We start from the raw sequence: 22,545 nt of genomic DNA on the forward strand, positions 1-22,545 counted from the left end.
GGAAGATAAAACTGGACAGCTGGGGGGACCAAATCTTCATGTTGTGTGGGACGTCTCAGCTACCTACAGTAGCCAGCATGTCTTTGGTCCTGCTTTCCACCCTCTGGCTCATCGTTCAAGCTCAAGGTAAGTACTAATATATTGACAGTTCCAAAGAATTGTTTCATCATTGTCACATCTTTCCAGAATAGGGAGAGAAAACTAAAGAAAAAGTTTTTGTTATCAAAGCTGAACTGGAGGAGTAACTTGTTCTTCTCAATGTTTCCCTTCTCAATGGAAATTGTCTTCCACTCAGTTTCAAGAAACCAACCAACAAAAACCTTAATTTTGTCAGTATTACCTCTCTTTCTCTAGCAATAGCCATAAAGCCGACTCCTGAACTAGAGCCCTATGAAGTAGTTCGTCCTAAAAAACTACACATTTTACACAAAAGAGAGATACAGAACAACCAGACAGAGAAGCATGGCAAAGAGGTAAGCAATGGGATGACCGTGGGATTTTGCTGTCATCTAAAGAGACAGTAAAGGACCTTTTCACTAGTAGAAGTCATGTCACAGTCAACATCTAGTAGTTTAGTCTTGAAGCCCATTTACACAAATGCTCCCCTTTGCCCAGGAGAGGGCATAGGATTTCTCTAAATGCTTTTACAATTAAGCAGCAGGAAGGGAGTTAACTCCCACACTGGCTCAGAAAAAATAAAAGTTTGGGTGTTTCTCCAAGTCTGTGGGGGGAACAAAAAATAAAGGAGGACAGAACGGCAGTATATCTAGGAGGAGATGTTCCTTGCCAAGCCCACCAAACCCATGTCTCCTCCCTACCCTCACCCCCTGGCCCCACTGAATTGCCTTTTGTCTATAATAGAGAAATCATATTATCTCATTAAATAACAAGATTTTAAAAATGTATTATAGATATTAACTTTCTGACTATTACATTTGTAATTATTATTCTATACAGCTACCTATATCATTATATTATAATTATTTTAGATAGACTCATAAATATAAATTATCATTATATTATTAAATATTTTTAGGAAAGATATGAACCTGAACTTCAGTATCAGATGATATTAAATGGAGAAGAAGTCATTCTTTGCCTACAAAAAGCCAAGTAAGTTGTATTTCCTGCAAGTCTAACCACTGGATTATACCTAAGAGAATGTGGAAAAAATAAATCTTCTTGAGACTCTGTATACTGTAATTTGACATAGAAGACATGAAGCATATTGAGCATTAGATTCTAATAGTTGGTGTTAATATTATCTAAGAAGTTTGATGTTTCCCTAGGAAATTATATGCAAAGAGTAAAACAAAGAGAGCTGCACGAATGACTTTCTTCCCTGCTGCTTTTGGAATTTACTGAAAATATTTTCCACCCAGATAAACTGAAACCTTTGATGTGACTTTCCATTACTTTTTGTTGTTGTTGTTCTGTAAAGCATTTTTATTTTTTTAAACATCTTTATTGGAGTATAACTGCTTTACAATGGTGTGTTAGTTCCTGCTTTATAACAAAGTGAATCAGCTATACATATACATATATCCCCATATCTCCTCCCTCTTGCGTCTCCCTCCCACCCTCCCTATCCCACCCCTCTAGGTGGTCACAAAGCCCCGAGCTGATCTCCCTGTGCTATGCGGCTGCTTCCCACTAGCTATCTATTTCACATTTGGTAGAGTATATATGTCAATACCACTCTCTCACTTCGTCCCATCTTACCCTTCCCCCTCCCCGTGTCCTCAAGTCCATTCTCTACGTCTGCGTCTTTGTTCCTGTCCTGCCCCTAGGATCCTCAGAACTATTATTATTATTATTATTATTTTTAGATTCCATATACATGTGTTAGCATACGGTATTTGTTTTTCTCTTTCTGACTTACTTCACTCTGTATGACAGACTCTATGTCCATCCACCTCAGTACAAATAACTCAATTTCATTTCTTCTTATGGCTGAGTAATATTCCATTGTATATATGTGCCACATCTTCTTTATCCATTCATCTGTCGATGGACACTTAGGTTGTTTCTGTGTCCTGGCTATTGTAAATAGTGCTGCAAAGAATATTGTGGTACATGATACTTTTTGAATTATGGTTTTCTAGGGTATATGCCCAGTAGTGGGATTGCGGGGTCGTATGGTAGTACTATTTTTAGTTTTTTAAGGAACTTCCATACTGTTCTCCATAGTGGCGGTACCAATTTACATTCCCACCAACAGTGCAAGAGGGTTCCCTTTTCTCCACACCCTCTCCAGCATTTATTGTTTGCAGATTTTTTGATGATGGCCATTCAGACCGGTGTAAGGTGATACCTTATTGTAGTTTTGATTTGCATTTATCTAATGATTAGTGATGTTGAGCATCCTTTCATGTGTTGTTGGCAATCTGTATATCTTCATTGGACAAATGTCTATTTAGGTCTTCTGCCCATTTTTGGATTGGGTTGTTTGTTTTTTTGATGTTGAGCTGCATGAGCTGCTTGTATATCTTGGAGATTAACGCTTTGTCAGTTGCTTCGTTTGTAAATATTTTCTCCCATTCTGAGGGTTGTCTTTTCGTCTTGTTTATGGTTTCCTTTGGTGTGCAAAAGCTTTTAAGTTTCATTAGGTCCCATTTGTTTATTTTTGTTTTTATTTCCATTTCTCTAGTAGGTGGGTCAAAAAGGATCTTGCTGTGATTTATGTCATAGAGGGTTCTGCCTATGTTTTCCTCTAAGAGTTTGATAGTGTCTGGCCTTAGATTTAGGTCTTTAATCCATTTTGAGTTTATTTTTGTGTATGGTGTTAGGGAGTGTTCTAATTTCCTTCTTTTACATGTAGCTGTCCAGTTTTCCCAGCACCACTTATTGAAGAGGCTGTCTTTTCTCCATTGTATATTCTTGCCTCCTTTACCAAAGATAAGGTGACCATATATGCATGGATTTATCTCTGGGCTTTCTATCCTGTTCCATTGATCTATATTTCTGTTTTTGTGCCAGTCCCATACTGTCTTGATTATTGTAGATTTGTAGTATAGTCTGAAGATAGGGAGCCTGATTCCTCCAGCTCTGTTTTTGTTTCTCAAGATTGCTTTGGCTACTCAGGGACTTTTGTGTTTCCACACTAATTGTGAAATTTTTTGTTCTAGTTCTGTGAAAAATGCCGTTGGTAATTTGATAGGGATTGCATTGAATCTGTAGATTGCTTTGGGTAGTAGAGTCATTTTCACAATATTGATTCTTCCAATCCAAGAACATGGTATATCTCTCCATTTGCTGTTATCATCTTTAATTTCTTTCATCAGTGTCTTATACTTTTCTGCATACAGGTCTTTTGTCTCCTTAGGTAGGTTTATTCCTAGGTATTTTATTCTTTTTGTTGCAGTGGTAAATGGGAGTGTTTCCTTAATTTCGCTTTCAGATTTGTCATCATTAGTGTATAGGAAGTAAAGATTTCTGTGCATTAATTTTGTATCCTGCAACTTTACCAAATTCATTGATTAGCTCTAGTAGATTTCTGGTGGCATCTTTAGGATTCTCGTTGTATAGTACCATGTAATCTGCAAAGAGTGACAGTTTTACTTCTTCTTTTCCGATTTGGATTCCTTTTATTTCTTTTTCTTCTCTGATTGCTGTGGCTAAAACTTCCAAAACTATGTTGAATAATAGCAGTGGGAGTGGGCAACCTTGTCTTGTTCCTGATCTTAGTGGAAATGGTTTCAGTTTTTCACCATTGAGAACGATGTTGGCTGTGGGTTTGTCATATATGACCTTTATTAGGTTGAGGTAAGTTCCCTATATGCCTACTTTCTGGAGGGTTCTTTTCATAAATAGGTGTTGAATTTTGTTGAAAGCTGTTTCTACATCTATTGAGAATATCATATGGTTTTTATCCTTCAATTTTTTAATGTGGTGGATCACATTGATTGATTTGCGTATATTGAAGAATCCTTGGATTCCTGGGATAAACCCCACCTGATCATGGTGTATGATCCTTTTAATGTGCTGTTGGATTCTGTTTGCTAGTATTTTCTTGAGGATTTTTGCATCTATGTTCATCAGTGATATTGGCCTCTAGTTTTCTTTTTTTGTGACATCTTTGTCTGGTTCTGGTATCAGGGTGATGGTGGCCTCGTAGAATGAGTTTGGGAGTGTTCCTTCCTCTGCAATTTTTTGGAAGAGTTTGAGAAGGATGGGAGTTAGCTCTTCTCTAAATGTTTGATAGAATTCACCTGTGAAGCCATCTGGTCCTTGGCTTTTGTTTTTGGAAGATTTTTAATCACAGTCTCAATTTCTATGCTTGTGATTGGTGTTTATTTTTTCTATTTCTTCCTGGTTCAGTCTCGGAAGGTTGTGCTTTTCTAAGAATTTGTCCATTTCTTCCAAGTTGTCCATTTTATTGGCATATAGTTGCTTATAGTAATCCTTCATGCTTCTTTGTATTTCTGCAGGGTCAGTTGTTACTTCTCCTTTTTCATTTCTAATTCTGTTGATTTGAGTCTTCTCCCTTTTTTTCTTGATGAGTCTGGCTAGTGGTTTATCTATTTTGTTTATCTTCTCAAAGAACCAGCTTTTAGTTTTATTGAACTTTGCTGTTGTTTCCTTCTTTCTTTTTCATTTATTTCTCATCTGATCTTTATGATTTCTTTCCTTCTGCTAACTTTGGGGTTTTTTGTTCTTCTTTCTCTAATTGCTTTAGGTGTAACGTTAGGTTGTTTGAGATTTTTCTTGTTTCTTGAAGTAGGATTGTATTGCTATAAATTTCCCTCTTAGAACTGCTTCTGCCACATCCCATAGGTTTTGGGTGGTCGTCTCTTCACTGTCATTTGTTTCTAGGTATTTTTTGATTTCCTCTTTGATTTCTTCAGTGATCTGTTGGATATTTAGTAGTGCATTGCTTAGCCTCCATGTGTTTGTACTTTTTACAGTTTTTTTTTTCCTGTAATTGGTATCTAGTCTCATAGCATTGTGGTAGGAAAACATACTTGATACGATTTCAATTTTCTTAAATTTACCAAGGCTTGATTTGTGACCCAAGATATGATCTATCCTGGAGAATGTTCCATGAGCACTTGAGAAGAATGTGTATTCTGTTGTTTTTGGATGGAATGTCCTATAAATATCAATTAAATCTATCTGGTCTATTGTGTCATTTAAAGCTTGTGTTTCCTTATTTATTTTCATTTTGGATGATCTGTCCATTGGTGAAAGTGGGGTGTTAAATTCCCCTACTGTGATTGTGTTACTGTCTATTTCCTCTTTTATGGCTGTTAGCATTTGCCTTATGTTGAGTTGCTCCTATGTTGCGTGCAAAAATATATACAACTGTTAGGTCTTCTTTCTTGGATTGATCCCTTGATTATTATGTAGTGTCCTTCTTTGTCTCTTGTAATAGTCTTTATTTTAAAGTCTATTTTGTCTCATATGAGAATTGCTACTCCAGCTTTCTTTTGATTTCCATTTACATGGAATATCTTTTTCCATCCCCTCACTTTCAGTCTGTATGTGTCCCTAGGTCTGAAGTGGGTCTCTTGTAGACAGCATATATATGGGTCTTGTTTTTGTATCCATTCAGCCAGTCGATGTCTTTTGGTTGTAGCATTTAATCCATTTACATTTAAGGTAATTATCGATATGTATATTCCTTTTACCATATTCTTAATTGTTTTGGGTTTGTTTTTGTAGGTCTTTTCATTCTCTTGTGTTTCCTGCCTAGAGAAGTTCCTTTAGCATTTGCTGTAAAGCTGGTTTGGTGGTGCTGAATTCTCTTAGCTTTTGCTTGCTTGTAAAGATTTTAATTTCTCCATTGAATCTGAATGAGATCCTTCCTGGGTAGAGTAATCTTGGTTATAGACTTTTCCCTTTCATCACTTCAAATATCTCCTGCCATTCCCTTCTGGCTTGCAGAGTTTCTGTTGAAAGATCAGCTGTTAACCTTATGGGGATTCCCATCTATGTTATTTATTGCTTCTCCCTTGCTGCTTTTAACATTTTTTCTTTGTATTTAATTTTTGATAGTTTGATTAATATGTGTCTTGGTGTCTTTCTCCTTGCATTTATCCTGTATGGGTCTCTGTACTTCCTGGACTTGATTAACTATTTCCTTTCCTATATTAGGGAAGTTTTCAACTATAATCTCTTCAAATATTTTCTCAGTCTCTTTCTTTTTCTCTTTTTCTTCTGGGATCCCTATAATTTGAATGTTGTGTTTAATGTTGTCCCAGAAGTCTCTGAGACTGTCCTCAATTCTTTTCATTCTTTTTTCTTTATTCAGCTCTGTGGCAGTTATTTCCACTATTTTACTTCCACCTCACTTATTCGTACTTCTGCCTTAGTTATTCTGCTATTGATTCCTTCTAGAGAATTTTTAATTCCATTTATTCTGTTGCTCATCATTGTTTGTTTGCTCTTTAGTTCTTCTAGGTCCTTGTTAAACGTTTCTTGTATTTCTCCATTCTATTTCCAATATTTTGGATCATCTTTACTATCATTACTCTGAATTCTTTTCCAGGTAGACTGCCTATTTTCTCTTCATTTGTTTGGTGTGGTGGGTTTTTACTTTGCTCCTTCATCTGCTGTGTATTTCTCTGTCTTCTCATTTTGCTTAACTTACTGTGTTTGGGGTCTCCTTTTCACAGTCTACAGGTTTGTAGTTCCCGTTGTTTTTGGTGTCTGCCCCCAGTGGCTAAGGTTGTTTCAGTGGCTTGTGTAGGCTCCTGGTGTAGGGGACTGGTGCCTGTGCTCTGGTGTATAAGGCTGGATCTTGTCTTTCTGGTGGGCAGGACCGCATCCAGTGGTGTGTTTTTGGGGTGTCTGTGAACTTATTATTATTTTAGGCAGCCTCTCTGCTAATGGGTGGGGTTGTGTTCCTGTCTTGCCAGTTGTTTGGCATGGGGTGTCCAGTGCTGGAGCTTGCTGGTTGTTGAGTGGAGCTGGGTCTTAGTGTTGAGACAGAGATCTTGGGAGAGCTCTCACCAATTAATATTATGAGGGGCCGGGAGGTCTCTGGTGGTCCAATGTCTTGAACTTGTGTCTCCCAACTCAAGTCTGAGACCCAACTGGAGCACCAAGACCCTCTCAGCCACATGGCTCAGAAGAAAAGGGAGAAAAGAAAGAAAGAAAGAAAAGAATAAATAAAATAAAGTTATTAAAAAAAATAAAAAGATATTATTAAATTAAAAAAATTTTTAATTAAAAAAAAAAGACGAGAGCAACCAAACCAATAAACAAATCCACCAATGATAAGAAGCACTAAAAATGATACTAAGATAAACATAAAAATCAGAAACTAGTCAGTCGCATACAGCAAACCCCAAGTCTACAGTTGCTCCTAAAGACCACCACCTCAATTTTGGAATGATCTGTTGTGTATTCAGGTATTCCACAGATGCAGGGTACATCAAGTTGATTGCAGAGATTTAATACGCTGCCCCTGAGGCTGCACAGAGAAATTTCCCTTTCTCTTCTTTGTTCGCACAGCTCCTGGGGTTCAGCTTTGGATTTGGTCCCGCCTCTGCATGTAGGTCACCCTCTGGCAACTCTCCTTCGTCCAGACAGGAGGGGGTTAAAGAGCTGCTGATTAGGGGGCTCTGGCTCACTTAGGCCAGGGGGAGGGAGAGGTATGGAATGCAGGGCGAGCCTGCAGCAGTAGAGGCCGGTGTGACATTGTACCAGCCTGAGGTGCACCATATGTTCTCCCGGGGAAATTGTCTCTGGATCACGGGACCCTGGCAGGGGCGGGCTGCACAGGCTCCCAGGAGGGGAGGTGTGGATAGTGACCTGTGCTTGCACACAGGCTTCTTGGTGGCAGCAGCAGCAGCCTTAGCATCTCATGCCCATCTCTGGGGCCTGCGCTGATAGCTGCGGCTTGTGCCCATCTCTGAAGGTCATTTAGGTGGTGTTCTGAATCTCCTCTCCTCGTGCACCCCGAAAACAGTGGTCTCTTGACTCTTAGGCAGCTCCAGACTTTTTCCTGGACTCCCTCCCGGCTAGCTGTGGCGCACTAGCCCCCTTCCGGCTGTGTTCATGCAGCCAACCCCAGTCCTCTCCCTGGGATCTGACCTCCAAAGGTGGAGCCTCAGCTCCCAGCCCCCACCCACCCCGGCGGGTGAGCAGAGAAGCATCTCAGGCTGGTGAATGCTGGTTGGAGCCGGTCCTCTGTGCGGGACTCTCTCCACTTTGCCCTCTGCACCCCTGTTCCTGCACTGTTCTCCGTGGTTCTGAAGCTTCCCCCCTCTGCCACCCACAATCTCCGCCCGCAAAGGGACTTCCTAGTGTGTGGAAACTTTTCCTCCTTCACAGCTCCCTCCCAGAAGTGCAGGTCCCATCCCTATTCTTTTGTCTCAGTTTTTTCTTTTTTCTTTTGCTCTACCCAGGTACGTGGGGAGTTTCTTGCCTTTTGGGAAGTCTGAGGTCTTCTGCCAGCGTTCAGTAGGTGTTCTGTAGGAGTTGTTCCACATGTAGATGTATTTTTTATGTATTTTTGGGGAGGAAGGTGATCTCCCCGTCTTACTCCTCTGCCATCTTGAAGGTCCTCTCTTCCATTACTTTTATAATAACATATACCTAATGCTCATTCAGGGCACACAAGTTTGAGATAGATCCCAGGGGATGGGGCTCCACCAAGTTCTATAACAGTCAGTAAACTTCTCCCTGAATGCAATGGTCCTTCATGTGTATTTATGACCCAACACCCTACAGAGATCCTTTGGAGGCTATATCCTTGGTTCAAAGAATCCCAAAATAATCCATTTGAAGGTAGAAAAATTCCTATGTGATTTTTCTATCAGTAAAGTATTTCAGGGTATTTCTTTCCTCAGATCTAAGAGGTATAACTAATGCTTTGATTTGCTTCAGGAGCAGACTTCTGATGTTGGAAAAGGACCAGTGGGTCAGAATGCCAGCTCTTTCTCACTGTAGACATTATCATTCCTTTAGTACTGATGATCATACAGGAACATTAGCCTTTATTACCACCATGAGAGTATCATGCAACTTTCTGCTCTCTACAGGCATCTCCTGGGGCCAGACTACACTGAAACATATTACTCACCCAGAGGAGAGAAAATCACAACAAGCCCTCAGAACATGGTAGGTTCCAAATGCTTTCTGGGACTCTTACTTGGATCTGCTGCTTACATCATAAGATTCATAGGTTCAAGGACACCTTAAAAAAAATTAAAGGACTTGAAAACAGGGTGCTCATCTAAGACCAATGAGATAACAGATGAAAAAAATTGTATCTTTTTTAAAAGATAGAAGTAGTAGGAGGCTTCCAAGTGTTGCATTTTTAGAAGCAACCAAAACTCTGCTTTCCCCTAAACCATCTTATCAATAGGTTAGAAATATTCTCCCCTAGGTACTTGAAAGGTCAGGTCACTGTTTACTGTTTTCTAATGATATATGCATTTATCCTGAGATCAGCAAAGGTATATCAATTATTTAATTAACATAATTTTTTATCTGGTTAAACCACCATCATATGAATAATGCCAAGGTATAGATATCAGACATAGAGAATCAAGGCCAAGGAAAAACAGGAAGAGAATATAAAAAGACTCATTCATAGAGTATTACCAAGCTAAGCGAGTTTCTCAGAGCCACCCTCCACAGTGCCCCAAACATCTATGTTTCTATAAAAAAACAGACAAGACTTATGCCACAGAATGACTGTCCATTCCCTTCTCAAATCAAGACTCTCATTTCATGGACGTCTGGATTGTTGCTAACATTGACCTCTGGGGAAAATATCTGATAAATTAATTCATGCTCAAGTGTGAATGGCCAGTGATATCTTAATGTGGTACCTTTTCCAAGTCGTCTATAAGAAAATGTTTATGATGACAAGGTTTCTTACAAAGGAAAGAAAGACACAGATGGATTTTCAGACCCTGAGGCAAGTCAGTTTATTTTGAGCAAGAGTTTATTCATTAGCTTTCTTGGATCATTCTACATAAGTGACCCACTACTTTGCTTCTACGAAGCGCCAAACATGTGTGAATCTCTAGTTGTAGATAAATTCTCTGGGCTTTGGATGCTGGTAAAGGGTTGCCACTAACACACTAGTTAAAATAATGAGTTGGACCCGTTAGTCTGAGGAGCTCAGGAGTGGTGGTGTGGCCCCTTGAGGACTCTAGAATCTGGAAAAATGAATACCTCATTTTATTGATATGTGATGCACAGTGGAGCTTGCACAAGGGAACTAAATTCTCAAAAGTTGGAGCTCAAACCTGAGAGCTCTTGGGGAGTGCTTTAGATCCCATGGGGGAACTGGCTACTTCTCAAATGCAGCATCCACTCTTGCCATGAGTCTATTTAGATTCAAATTCCCCGGACTTTTCTTTAGTGTGAATTAGTATCAGAAAGACAGCTCAGCCACCAAATATGGAGAGTTTCCAGGGTCAGTGGTGGAGTAGTTCGTGAAACCGCTGAGGTTCTCCATGTTTTTGTTTCTGGGAACTGGTCTGGCCACAGTCACTACTTGAAGAACTTTCCTACATATTCAAGATAAGAGCTTTCAACACAACTGTGATATGTTTATTTTTGTAGTTAAAAAAAAAAAAACAAACACATTTTTTCCAACCTTAGGAACACTGCTACTATAAAGGACACGTCCTAAATGAAAAGGATTCTGTTGCCAGTATTTGTACTTGTGATGGGTTGAGGTGAGTGTCACTTGCAAAAATGTTAAACATCAAGCACCATTTTGTTACACAAAATTGAGTCTTTCTGAACACCATATCTTCGTACTATCTTGGTAAAATTGTCTCCAATAATAAAATGTTGAATATATGTGGTTAAAGTGAAGAATAATGTATCATCCTTGCACTCATTTCATTATCTGTGGTTCTAGTAAAAGTTAAAGTTAGCAATTTTTAAACAAGTACTACATTCTGGAGCATGATGATATCTGGATCCATTTTCATGTTTATCACCCACTCTACCACTCACTCCCCAAAACCACCTGTTTCATTTTCTTAAAGATTCTACCCTGCAATTGTCATGGTTGAACATAATTTTTAGAAGTTTGTGTGTATGGGTGTGTGTGTGTCTGTGCGGTATTTCTGTTTACTAAAGTAATTCTTGCCAATTAGGGAAAATTTGTAAAGTGTGAGAAAGCACAAATACAAAAATATCCACCATAAAATTTTACCTCTGTGTATCGCTATTATTAATATTTTGTCATGGTTGCTGCCTTTTATGCATATAGACAAATATATCTTTTACATGATTGAAATATGAAATAAAATATACATGATTCTTCTGCCAACCTGGGACATACCACATGACATCATAAGCCTTTTCCCAGATCATAAAATACCTTCATAGATGTAATTTTTAACAGCTGTGTTGGCTTTCTAATATTCCATCATATGGATTTACTTTGTATTTCTGAACTAATTTTCCTTCTACGAAGAGAAAATCTTTAAGTTAATACTAATTACAAACTGTTCCTCTGGCTGATCTGCTCATCATTCTTTCTCTCTTCTGGGGTTCTTGGTATCTAAACATGCCTTTACTGCATTTTCCATTATATGTCTGGGACCTGCCAAGAAATATTTGCTAAATGTGAAAATAAACTATGGTGTAAATTCCAAATTCTTTGGGATAGCTTCATCTTAGTACTTCTTGTTCAGAATTCTCTGGGTAATTAAAATAGGCTCTATTTTAGTATTGACAAATACTGAGTATAACTTAAGTTAGCAAATGTTAGCTGCAAGGCCTACGAATGAAAACTCTGTGTGTGAGCTTGGGATTGAGGGAGAGGTATCCCTCCACTCTGGTCAGTGGATGTGACTCTGGCAGACAATCTTGAAATATGAGCCTCTGTATCTCACAGGGGATACTTCACACATCACAATCAGAGATACATGATAAAGCCTCTGAAAATCACAGACCAAGAAGAACATGCTGTCCTCATATACAACCAGGAGGAGCTAGACCCAGCTAATCACACCTGTGGTGTAAGAAATGTTGGCAGGAAACAGGGCCTTATTCGAACCTCAAGGTCACTCAAAAGGCCAGAGGTGAGTGCAGCTTTCCGACCAACATTCATTTCAACTGTCTCAGCAATGATGTGTGAAATACTGGTGCACCCAGCAATGACTCGTATGAGTAAAGCCCAACCCTTATTTCCTTATTTAAATCTCTTTGTAAGCTTTTTAATCTCTTAGGTTGAAGACATTATTAACAATGTTCTTTCACTCTTTGTAAAGAAAGACTTTCTTCAGGCTGAGAAATACATCGATCTCTTTTTGGTGCTGGATAATGCCTTTGTGAGTATGAAATATAAGTACTTCTTGGCCAGTTAAGTCAATTTTTAAGTTTTCTTATCAAGCGGACACAAGCAAAAAACTATTCTAGCTGAAAATACAAAGCCTGTCCACCTGATTGTCTTGTCTGTTCTACCTGCTTTGTCAGAAATAGTTTTCATTCATTCCCCCCTTCAAAATCTTCTGCCAAAATATTCAGATATTGGAAATATACTTAATGCCAGATAGCAACAGTAAAACAACCACAATAACTAGAAACATAAAAGAATGGGTTATTAATATCTTTTTAAAGTTCTCACTATAATACGTAAATATAGACATAAAACTATATATACTTTACAAATTATATTCATATGGTCAAAAATACTAGAATCTGTGCTTCTAACTCTCAAATACTGCTTTATAACCAAATTTTAATAATATTAAATTGGTTTAAAAACATTGAAATTAATTTGATTTATTCAACTTAATTTGAATTGAAATTTTATATGAATGCCAAATTGTTCTCCTGCCAAAAACTTCTTACATTTGAATTAGAATTTGTTGAAACAGATTCTTATATAAGATAGATGTGGAATGAATAGACATTTATTTACATTGAAATGTGTAATTTTTCTTAGAATGTAAAATCCTGTACCCCATCAGCTTTCTCACTTTAATTTGTGGTTTTAATTACTCTTTGCATTTTGTGTTTTACAGTATAACATGTATAATAGGAATATAACTTTGATAAGAAGTTTTGTGTTTGATGTGATAAACCTACTCAATGTGGTAAGATATTTGTTCTCTAAACATATATTTCCACACAGGAGCTTAGGGCTTCCCTATGTGTTCACCAAATAAGGAGCTGGGAGAGTCACAATGGCTTATGGCCAGCAGTTTTGGGAAATTTAGCAGATAATGATCAACATCAAGGTAAAATCACATATACTGTAGCAAAGGCAACTTCTAGGTTTTCTATTTTCAAAATTCGGATACATTTATCCATCACTTGTGGTCAGTAAAATATCTAAAATACTAAAGAAATCTCTCCTACTATATAGCACAGGACACTATATTCAATATCCTGGGATAAACCATAATGGAAAAGAATATGAAAAAGAATATATATATATATATATATATATATATATATATATATATATATATATATATAACTGAGTCAGCAGAAATTAACACATTGTAAATCAACTATACTTCAATCAAAATTTTTAAAAAAAGAAATCTCAAACATTTTCATGAAGAAAAATGTTCTTTCCACAGATTTATAATACCATAGACATTCAAGTGGTCTTGACAGGTATGGAAATCTGGTCTGATGGTGATAAGATAAAGGTGGTACCCAGCACAAGTGTCACCTTTAACAACTTTCTGAATTGGCATCGTTCTAACCTGGGGAAGATGAAGATCCATGACCACGCTCAGCTACTCAGGTGAGCACACGCTGGACAGGGCCAGGCCTATTTTGGCAGAGAAGGTAGTTATCCCAAAGGTTTCTTGGCAGAGATTCCTGTTCAATTCTACCTCCCTGATCAGACGTCAGAGAGCCTAAAGTTCTACTAATAGCAGTTCACCTGTGAGATTATTGGAGACCCATGTCAGATCACTAAAATCGACTCTTGGATGTGGGATAGCCATCTGTGGTCATTATAATGCTATAGAACAGCAGAAGCTTTTCTGGGGCCTCATGAATATGAAAAGGGTAGGGGAGCTAGGGAAATCTCAAACATAGTTGAAAAAAGCTGATGGTTCCAAAGATTCAAATTGTGACAATGTACCTGTAACTTTCACACAGTGGAGTTGGCTTCAGAAATCGAATTACAGGACTGGCAGCCTTGAATTCCTTGTGCTCCCCATCATCTGTTGCCGTTATTGAGGTTTGTAAAAATATAGCTCCATGAGGTTCTACAACCTCCAGGAAGACAAGCACAATGTCTTATTCAGAGTTAGCACAATGTACATTTGCTGAGTCAGTAAATTAAAGTAGAAATGAACCTCCTGCTAGATCACTACACTGAAGATTCCTTGGATTATGAAACAGAATATCTCTTTACATTGACCATCTCAGAGGTTTCACTCTTTAGTTTGTGTTAGGGAATAAGAACAGGAAGATTGGGACATAAAGGGAATCCAGGTACCCCCTGGGGCCCGAGGCAACTTCAAATTAATCATCCTTAGTATCCATGGCCAGGAAGGTCAGACAAAGTGCATGCTGGTGTCATATGGCCAAACACTACCAATGTCATAGGCATCACGGCAATAGTTTTTGGAGGTCTTTGAGTACATACTATGGTGTATTTTAGTACTTCTTATGAAGAATGGAATTACCATAATTTAACCATGGTTTACCAAGAATTCATCATTAATTCAGCAAATATTGATTGAGCACTGGCTCAATGGTTAGATTCCGAGGAGGCAATCATTTCAAATGTTTATGCAACAATTTACAATAACCAATGACAGGGGAAGAAGCTCAATGATTCAATAATTTTCATCTGTCAAACTATTTTTTTGTAACACTGAACATTGGCAAAAATTAAAAAATAACTGAATAAAATCAGAAGTAATAGATATTTCTATGTTTTTTCCAGGGTAAGAGAAAGAATAGTGTCTCTCTTGTAGGAGTGATGGCACATGAGTTAGGTCATGTCCTCGGTATGCCTGATGTTCCATATAACACCAACTGTCTCTCTGGGAGTTGTGTGATGAATGAATATCTGAGGTGAGCCCTTGTCACCCTAGAGAAAAAAATATTTCTTAAATCTTAAAGAATTCAGATGCAGCCTATATAGTTGGATGGACATTTTTTTTATGTAGGGCTGTGCTTCCTGCTAATTCACCCTCCAGCTTCTTTTTTCTTTTCTTTTTTGTTTTTTGTTTTTTTGGCTGCGCCGCACAGCATGTGGGATCTTAGTTCCCCAACCAGGGATCAAACCCGTGCCCCCTGCATTGGAAGCGCAGAGCCCTAACCACTGGACTGCCAGGGAAATCCCCACCCTCCAGCTTCTTGATGTATAGGACTTACCAGCTAGCAGAGTTCATTATTTAAGATCTCCAAATATGCCAAGATAGAGTTTATAAGTATAGTGACCATGTTATTTTAACTTAAAATAATTTTAGCTTAAAATAATATATTTTCTAAAAATATTTATCTAATTAAGATGATGACAACATCCTTATAAATCCCCATCACCAATCAATTCATTTTTTTAAAATATATTTATTTATTTATTTATATATCTTCCTATTTTCTGAGATCTGGCTCTTGTTTCACTAACCCACTTTTATCTGGATCCTCTCTTTACTTTGACCCAATTGCGCATGTCTTGATCACTTGGAATTCTTTTTTTGTTTGTTTGTTTATAAATTTATTTATTTTTTCATTTATTTAATTTTTGGCTGCATTGGGTCTTCGCTGCTGCACGCGGGTTTTCTCTAGTTGCTGAGAGCAGGGGCTACTCTTTGTTGCAGTGAGCGGGCTTTTCTTTGCGGCAGCTTCTCTTGTTGCGGAGCATGGGCTCTAGGCGCACGGGCTTCAGTAGTTGTGGCTCGTGGGTGCTACAGCACAGGCTCAGTAGTTGTGGCGCACGGGCTTACTTGCTCCTCGGCATGTGGGATCTTCCAGGACCAGGGCTCGAACCCATGTCCCCTGCATTGGCAGGCAGATTCTTAACCCCTGCGCCACCAGGGAAGCCCAATTCATTTTTATGTTATTAATAGTTGCCTTTTAATTCCAGGCACTTTGCAAGGACTTGGGATAGAAAAATGAATAAACATACTTTGCTTTTGAAGTGTTCATAAATAGAAGGATAAATATGTCCAGAGAACCTCTGATTCTGCAATTATTTCCTTTCACTATTCATTGTTATTATCGCTTACCTCTTAGCCCTTGGCGAGATGAGTGAATGATAACAAATGGCGAGGCTCGTCACTGCTGCCCTTTAGGACAGAAGTGAATCCACACGGGAATTTAAATTCTTCCAACTCTACAACTGGGTGTCTAGGAAAAGAATTTTCCAACCAGCATAGTATGCATGCTCTATCACGCTCCACATATAACATGGTCCATTTATACTAAATTTGGAATTTTCATTGAACTACGTAATATAGTTAGACAAGTCAGATTCTCATGTTCACTTATCACTGTGTGTCATGGTATTTCTCATTTTTCTTCTGGTTACAGTTCAAAATTCCCAAAGGATTTCAGTACAATCAGTCGCTCACATTTTAAAAAATATATTTTATCTCAAAAACCAAGATGCTTGCTGCAAACATTGGTTCCTAAAAATATGATGACAAAACCAGTGTGTGGGAACCAACTTCTGGAAGTAGGAGAAGTCTGTGATTGTGGCTCTCCTGAGGTATGAAAATATCCACGGTTTAAAACATTTACTAAAGAGTTATTGTTGCATAAGAATTATACTGTTTTTTTTTTTTCCTTTAAAATGTTCTTTTGGAAATTCTTTTTAAAGACAAACTTGGCATCTTAGTAAAAAGTAGGCTTGCGCTTGTTTTCAGTACTGCTTTTAGTAATCTTTTGAAAAGCATTTCAAAGCCAGGATACACTTACGACATGATTGTATGAAGTTCAGTGTAAAGAAGTAAATCATTAACTATAGCATGTCACTTATGATCTTTCCTAGATATATTAGTCAGAAATTCCTAAATCACATAAAGTCACAGCTGATCATTTGTTGAGCAATAACAATTAAAAGTCTAGAAGTAAGTTCTCTCCATAGAAAAAGCTGGTCTTCTCTCAACAAACCAGTGTGTAAATGAGGAGAAATTAAAACAGAAGGAGAAAAAAGAAACATCACACAAAACTGTAGAAAATGGGTTAACATAAAGGAAGTCTAAGATAATTACTATACTTCTGCTAATCTTCATAAAAATCTGACCCCTTCAAGGCATCAGTGTACTCTAAAGAATGCCTCTGATAGAATGTTTACCAGCAATCCCAGACTAGGCTTCTAAAAGAAAGCATTCTATTTTCTTAGCAATCTTCTTTTACTTTTAAGACTAAGGAAATGAGTTACTATTTGAAGAGAATTTTTATGTGTCAATCTGCAAAATGCTTTTATAATCACAATCTCCTTATTACTCACAACAAATCTACAAAATAGGTTTGTTATTTTCCCTATTTAGAAAAGAAGTGAGACTCAGAAAATTTAAGTAACTAGATCCAAGGATACAAAGCTAGTAATTGGTGAAGCCTGTTGCAACCCAAGACTTATCCATTACTTTAATAGGCTCTATGACAATGGGGAAGGCATGTAATTTCCCTATGCCTGAGTTTATTTATTCAGAAATTTTAAGCTATTGAATTATATTAAAAGTTTACATGGTGCAACTTAATCATTTGCAAAGAATATTGCAAATATTCTCTTAATTATAATGAGATATGAAATTTACAAATGATGTGATACTTTACAATAGGTTAGACTTATTCTTACTTCCTTACATTCCCATGTGGTTTCTTGGGTGGAGGATCATTGAAGTTGTTCACAATCCTTGGTATTTCTAATTTCAGCAGGTAAATTACATGTATTCAGTACATACAGACACACGTACAAAAAAAGAGGGAGGGAAGGGAGGAGGAGAGGAGAGAGAGAAACTACTATATATATGATGTATAATATCTAATATTCTTTAAGTATATCATCCAACTGCTATACTGTTTCCATATCTTGTTGATTTTCTTCTTCTGTAGTTGAATAAACTCAGAGAGTTAGAGAGTTCGAGCTTACGAACAACTGAATTTTTAAACAACTGTTTTCTTATCTAAAAAGTAGTGTATATATACTTTATATAGTATCCTTTAGTGAAAAATCCAGTTTTCCATGATCTTATATGCTACTTTATTATTTTTCTGTACATATTTAGGTATTTTTCTAGATTTAAAAAATAATCATTCTATCTGTCTAGATATTATCACACAACCGGAATGCTATTTTAATGACTGTAACTATGTAACACACTTCAATATCTTTAATAGAAAATTTCTTCACTGGCTTTTTTTATCTTTGCAGTGTTTACATAGCAATTATTCAGTATTCATTCTTCCATAAAACTCCTGGTATTTTTTTTTTTTTTGTCAACTTGCCCACAAATACAATTGAGATTCTGGTTGAAATGTGTTAAATTCATAATTCACTCTGAAGGCCACTGGCATTTTCACAATGTTAAGTATTGTTTTAAAAGACAAGTTGCCTTTGAAGTTTTTCAGGGAAGTTATATAAAATGTTCTTCATGCAGTTCTTGCACATTCTGAAAGTTTATTTTGAAGTATTTTCAATTTTTTTTTTGCTATTAATATGTGTAATGTTTTCTTTTTTATTTAGGTTCTAATTTATTAGTGTTCTTGACGTTATTTTATTGTTATCTTAAACAGCTATCTTAGTGACTCATTCAAAGTTTTTAGAGTTGATCCTCTCTTTTATTCCTAGGTCAAGAATTGTATCACATATGAATAATGAAAGTGTGATTTTACATTCCAATTATTATACTTTCATGTATTTTTTCACTCATAGCATTTGTCAGAATTTACATTAAAATATAGCCTATGAGTAATTTTTTAAAATTAATTTTTATTGGAGTATAGTTGCTTTACATAGCTTATAAATAATTCTTGTCTTATAGTTTACATTATTGAATATATTTTTGCTATTCATCAGATAGATTTTATCATAATGATGCATAACTCTGTTCATAGTTTACTAATATATGCTTAAATAAATAATGGCTACCTAATTTGTACTAATTTTTGCCATCTATCACAATAATATTAGTTGTTTTCTCCCCTCAGCCTTTTAATATGATGGATTATATTACTTTATTCTGTACAGTTGAGTCACTCTTGCATTTTTGGTGACAAAAAAACCCTGCATAGTTTGTAGTAGAGAGTTGTTATATTAATAAGCTAGTGTTTTACTAATATTTTATTCAAGTTTTTGCATTTATATTCATAAATGAGAATAGTTTGTATGTGTATATTCATTACCAAATCTCATTATTGAAATTATGCAGGTTTGGTAAAATGAATTGAGAATTAAGAAAATTTTTTTCTCTATCTTCAAGCTGTTTGAATAGTATAGAAATATTGTCCTTTGCACTTTTAAATTAACTTACATGTAATATCATGTGGGCAAATTTATTTGGGATAATTCTTGGATAATTCTATTTTTGTCCTTTTAGGAGGTAGATTTCATTACTCAGCATTTTTTCTATTATTAAATTTCCTTGGTCATTTCCATTGGAATTTGTATAGCAGAGTAATTTAGTTTAAAAAGTGAAATTTCACTGTCATCTTGTACCAGAATTCTGTGCACCTAGTCTACAGGAAAAAAAAATACTTGAACCTACTTTCCCATTGTGTGTGTGCTTTAAAGGAATGTGCCAATCCTTGCTGTGAGGCCATGACCTGTATGTTAAAACCTGAAGCTGATTGTGGAAAAAACAGTAAACCATAACACGTAAGACTTTTTTTTCTTTCTTTGTTTCCAAATATTTTCATACTTCTATGTGATTTAAGAAAGATGTGACACTGAGTTCTACAATACACTAAAACACAATTTATTTTACATTTTTTAAATGACTCAGTTTCAGAAATGAAAAAAGCCATCAATATGAACATAACTCAGAGTTGTGTGTATACTAATACAGTAATGAGAAAAGTGGCCACTTTATCATCTACTAGATCAGGACTGCTGAAATCTGTGCTAAAATTTGTATAAATTTCTATTAGATAGTTATAAGTTTAATACAAAGTAGTATGACAGACAGAAAATTTTATTTAAAAAGGTCTCAATTGAAGAGCAAATTTTGTTCTTAAATGCTAGTCATTGAAACTTGCAGCGTAGTCAGAAAATAACATTTAAGAACACATTACAAGATTTAGCAATTTTATTCCTTTCAAAATGCCTCATTATTTTTGTGTTTTACACACTCCTACATGAGTTAGACTAGGAAACCTAATTGTTCTGAATATATTCCTTTCAGTGAAAAACAGTCTCCAAATCTAAAAATGGCAACAACAACAAAAAGTTATAAATAGGGGAAAGGTTCAGGATAAATTATATTAAAGGAGCTATTCTTACAAATCCCCACCCTTTCCTGAATTTCCTGAATCTTTTCTGGGACGGAACCTGCAGAGAGATTATAAAGGGAATAATCGACTCAAAGACCATTGACTGTAACTTCCTCAAGGAAAGGCTCAGAAAGGTCATAAGATGAGGAGTATCATTCATTCTCTCACCAAGCATCATTGCACTCAGCTGAACCCCTGGTGTGATCCACTCTGCAGGGAACGCTAGACATTAGGCCCATTTTCTTCCTCTGTCACAGAGACCAGAAGCATAGCATCACAAAAAATATCCATTCAACTCTTTAGGGGCTTGGAATGATAGGTGGGCATGCCCCGTTACCGGGCAAGATTGGCAATTTAGTATCATGGAAAGAAAATTGGACTTGGACTCAGGAAGCTTCAATTCTTTTCTTAGTTCTTCCCAAAACTAGGGACTTTAAGCCAAGTTCTTTAATTAGTTTTCTCACCTGTAAAATGAAGCTAATGATATTGTCTTTCAGTAGGGTTGTTAGCATTTTTAAAATTCTATAAATATTTATTATCATTACATAATATTTTATAATTTATAATAACCATGGCTTCCAAACTTTTTTCTTTTGATCAGAGAATGAATCCAAAAATCCACTTCATTGAGATGCTACTTGCCAGGACAAGAATCAAGAAATCTAAACATGCCAAGAATCTTGCATATTCTCACCGTTGGCACTAAACATGCCAAGAATCTTGCATATTCTCACTGTTGTCCTGAGATATATTTTGCTTTTCACTTGTCATTATGCTTCCTATATTTTTACCACTCCAGCCAACAGGTCAATAAATGTATTTAGAGAAGCTGCATGTTTTCTAAGCCTGATCTTTAATGTATTTTTAAGGACCCTGAAGCTGTTGTTTAGCTCTGCTCTTTGGAGAACAAAAGAAATTAGCCTTTGACTAAAACACCTCAAAATGTTCCGCTGAATTATGCAGGCTCAATTCAGAATTGTAAAATGACAAGTGTCTTGTGTTTTAACCCCACTTTTATTTTAGTATAGTCCATGAAAATATAAGGCCATTTGAAGAGTGAAGTCTTTGGTGGAAGAAAGGAAAGCAGAGTTCCCGTGTCATTTCTTGCTCTTCAGTGTTCTGTTTACCTTGCTCTTAGAAATGTGGTATTTTTCTATATCATGTCAAGACTAATTAAGCATTTTTAATTTTGTCATGTGTAATCCTCTCACCATCACACTTAATATTAATTTGGAGAAGTCTGCATTGCTCACATTGGAATTTAGCCACCAAGGAATGCTTCATTCATCTATTGGCGTAATGAACCACAATGTCAATGAATAAAAGCACCACTTTTTGAGGATTTTCTGTGTGGTCATTTTCAAAAATGAATATTTTCTAGCTTCGCTATAGGTCTGTGTTAGACGTGAAAGCCTCACATAATTAGACAATTTTCCCTCTGGTCATTTGATGGCATTGCCATGGAGAGCTGGGCATCGTGATGGAGATGGAAAAGGTTACATCATATTTTAATGCCCAAAATGAAACGACTTGAGGCCAGTTGCACAAGACTAGACTTCTTTTTGAAGTTTCTCTAAACCCTTTTTAACAATTAAAATAATTGCCCACATTTCCACTGATGCCTGGGCTGGGAGAACAGGAACTTAAACATACTTCTAAAGATTAGCTTTTGAAACAAGCAACCTTCCAGAAAGCCCTGCTTGCTGGTGTCGGCTGTCTTCCCCTTCCTTGCTTCCATGTTATTGGTGGGTTTGTAACTACAAGTGTTACAGTGAAGCTGCACATCTGAGGTTGCTGGTAGCCCTGCTGCAGCCAGGACTTGTCAATATCCCCAACTGTCCACTGGTCTGATACAAACTCCCACCCAAATCTTCCAAGGAAAAAGGGTTTCTTTAGGTTTATTTCTCCCCTACCTCATGCTCAGATAGAGGTTTCTCATAGTAAAACTGCTTGACCTGCAAGGATTATAGCCAGTGGCATGCTGGAGACAGCTAGTATTGGTTGTAAAACACAGCCATTACTAAAAAACCAGCCTGTAAAAAATTTATAATTAAATACATTATATTAAAACCTATATTAGAGCTCCCCAGAGAAACACCATACATACTATATTTACATTTATTCACTCTATATGATAAAAGATATCATATACATATGATATCTATTTATCATATACATGTGATAAATAGATAAATACATATCTACATC

At 36.7% G+C, this 22,545-nt stretch overlaps 1 protein-coding gene across 1 annotated transcript; it reads left to right on the forward strand.

The window, feature by feature from the left end:
• Positions 1-11: 11 nt before the first annotated feature.
• ADAMDEC1 (ADAM like decysin 1) lies at positions 12-20,992 on the forward strand. Its single transcript, XM_061199419.1, has 14 exons — positions 12-126; positions 355-473; positions 1,037-1,113; positions 8,991-9,069; positions 10,567-10,643; positions 11,819-12,005; positions 12,195-12,254; positions 12,951-13,022; positions 13,515-13,684; positions 14,047-14,128; positions 14,843-14,973; positions 16,435-16,612; positions 19,640-19,723; positions 20,939-20,992. Exons 1-13 carry the CDS (start codon positions 39-41, stop codon positions 19,718-19,720), a joined length of 1,401 nt encoding a protein of 466 aa, XP_061055402.1. The 5' UTR covers positions 12-38; the 3' UTR covers positions 19,721-19,723; positions 20,939-20,992.
• Positions 20,993-22,545: the final 1,553 nt, after the last annotated feature.

The sequence above is a fragment of the Eubalaena glacialis genome, chromosome 9 (assembly GCF_028564815.1).
Source record: "Eubalaena glacialis isolate mEubGla1 chromosome 9, mEubGla1.1.hap2.+ XY, whole genome shotgun sequence".
Classification (NCBI taxonomy): Eukaryota; Metazoa; Chordata; class Mammalia; order Artiodactyla; family Balaenidae; genus Eubalaena; species Eubalaena glacialis.

Coding starts and splice junctions, on each gene's coding strand:
- ADAMDEC1 (XM_061199419.1), top strand. CDS start 39: ATGTTGTGTGGGACGTCTCAGCTACCTACAGTAGCCAGCATGTCTTTG. Junction 474..1,036: donor CAGAGAAGCATGGCAAAGAG/GTAAGCAATGGG, acceptor AAATATTTTTAG/GAAAGATATGAACCTGAACT. Junction 9,070..10,566: donor CAACAAGCCCTCAGAACATG/GTAGGTTCCAAA, acceptor TTCCAACCTTAG/GAACACTGCTACTATAAAGG.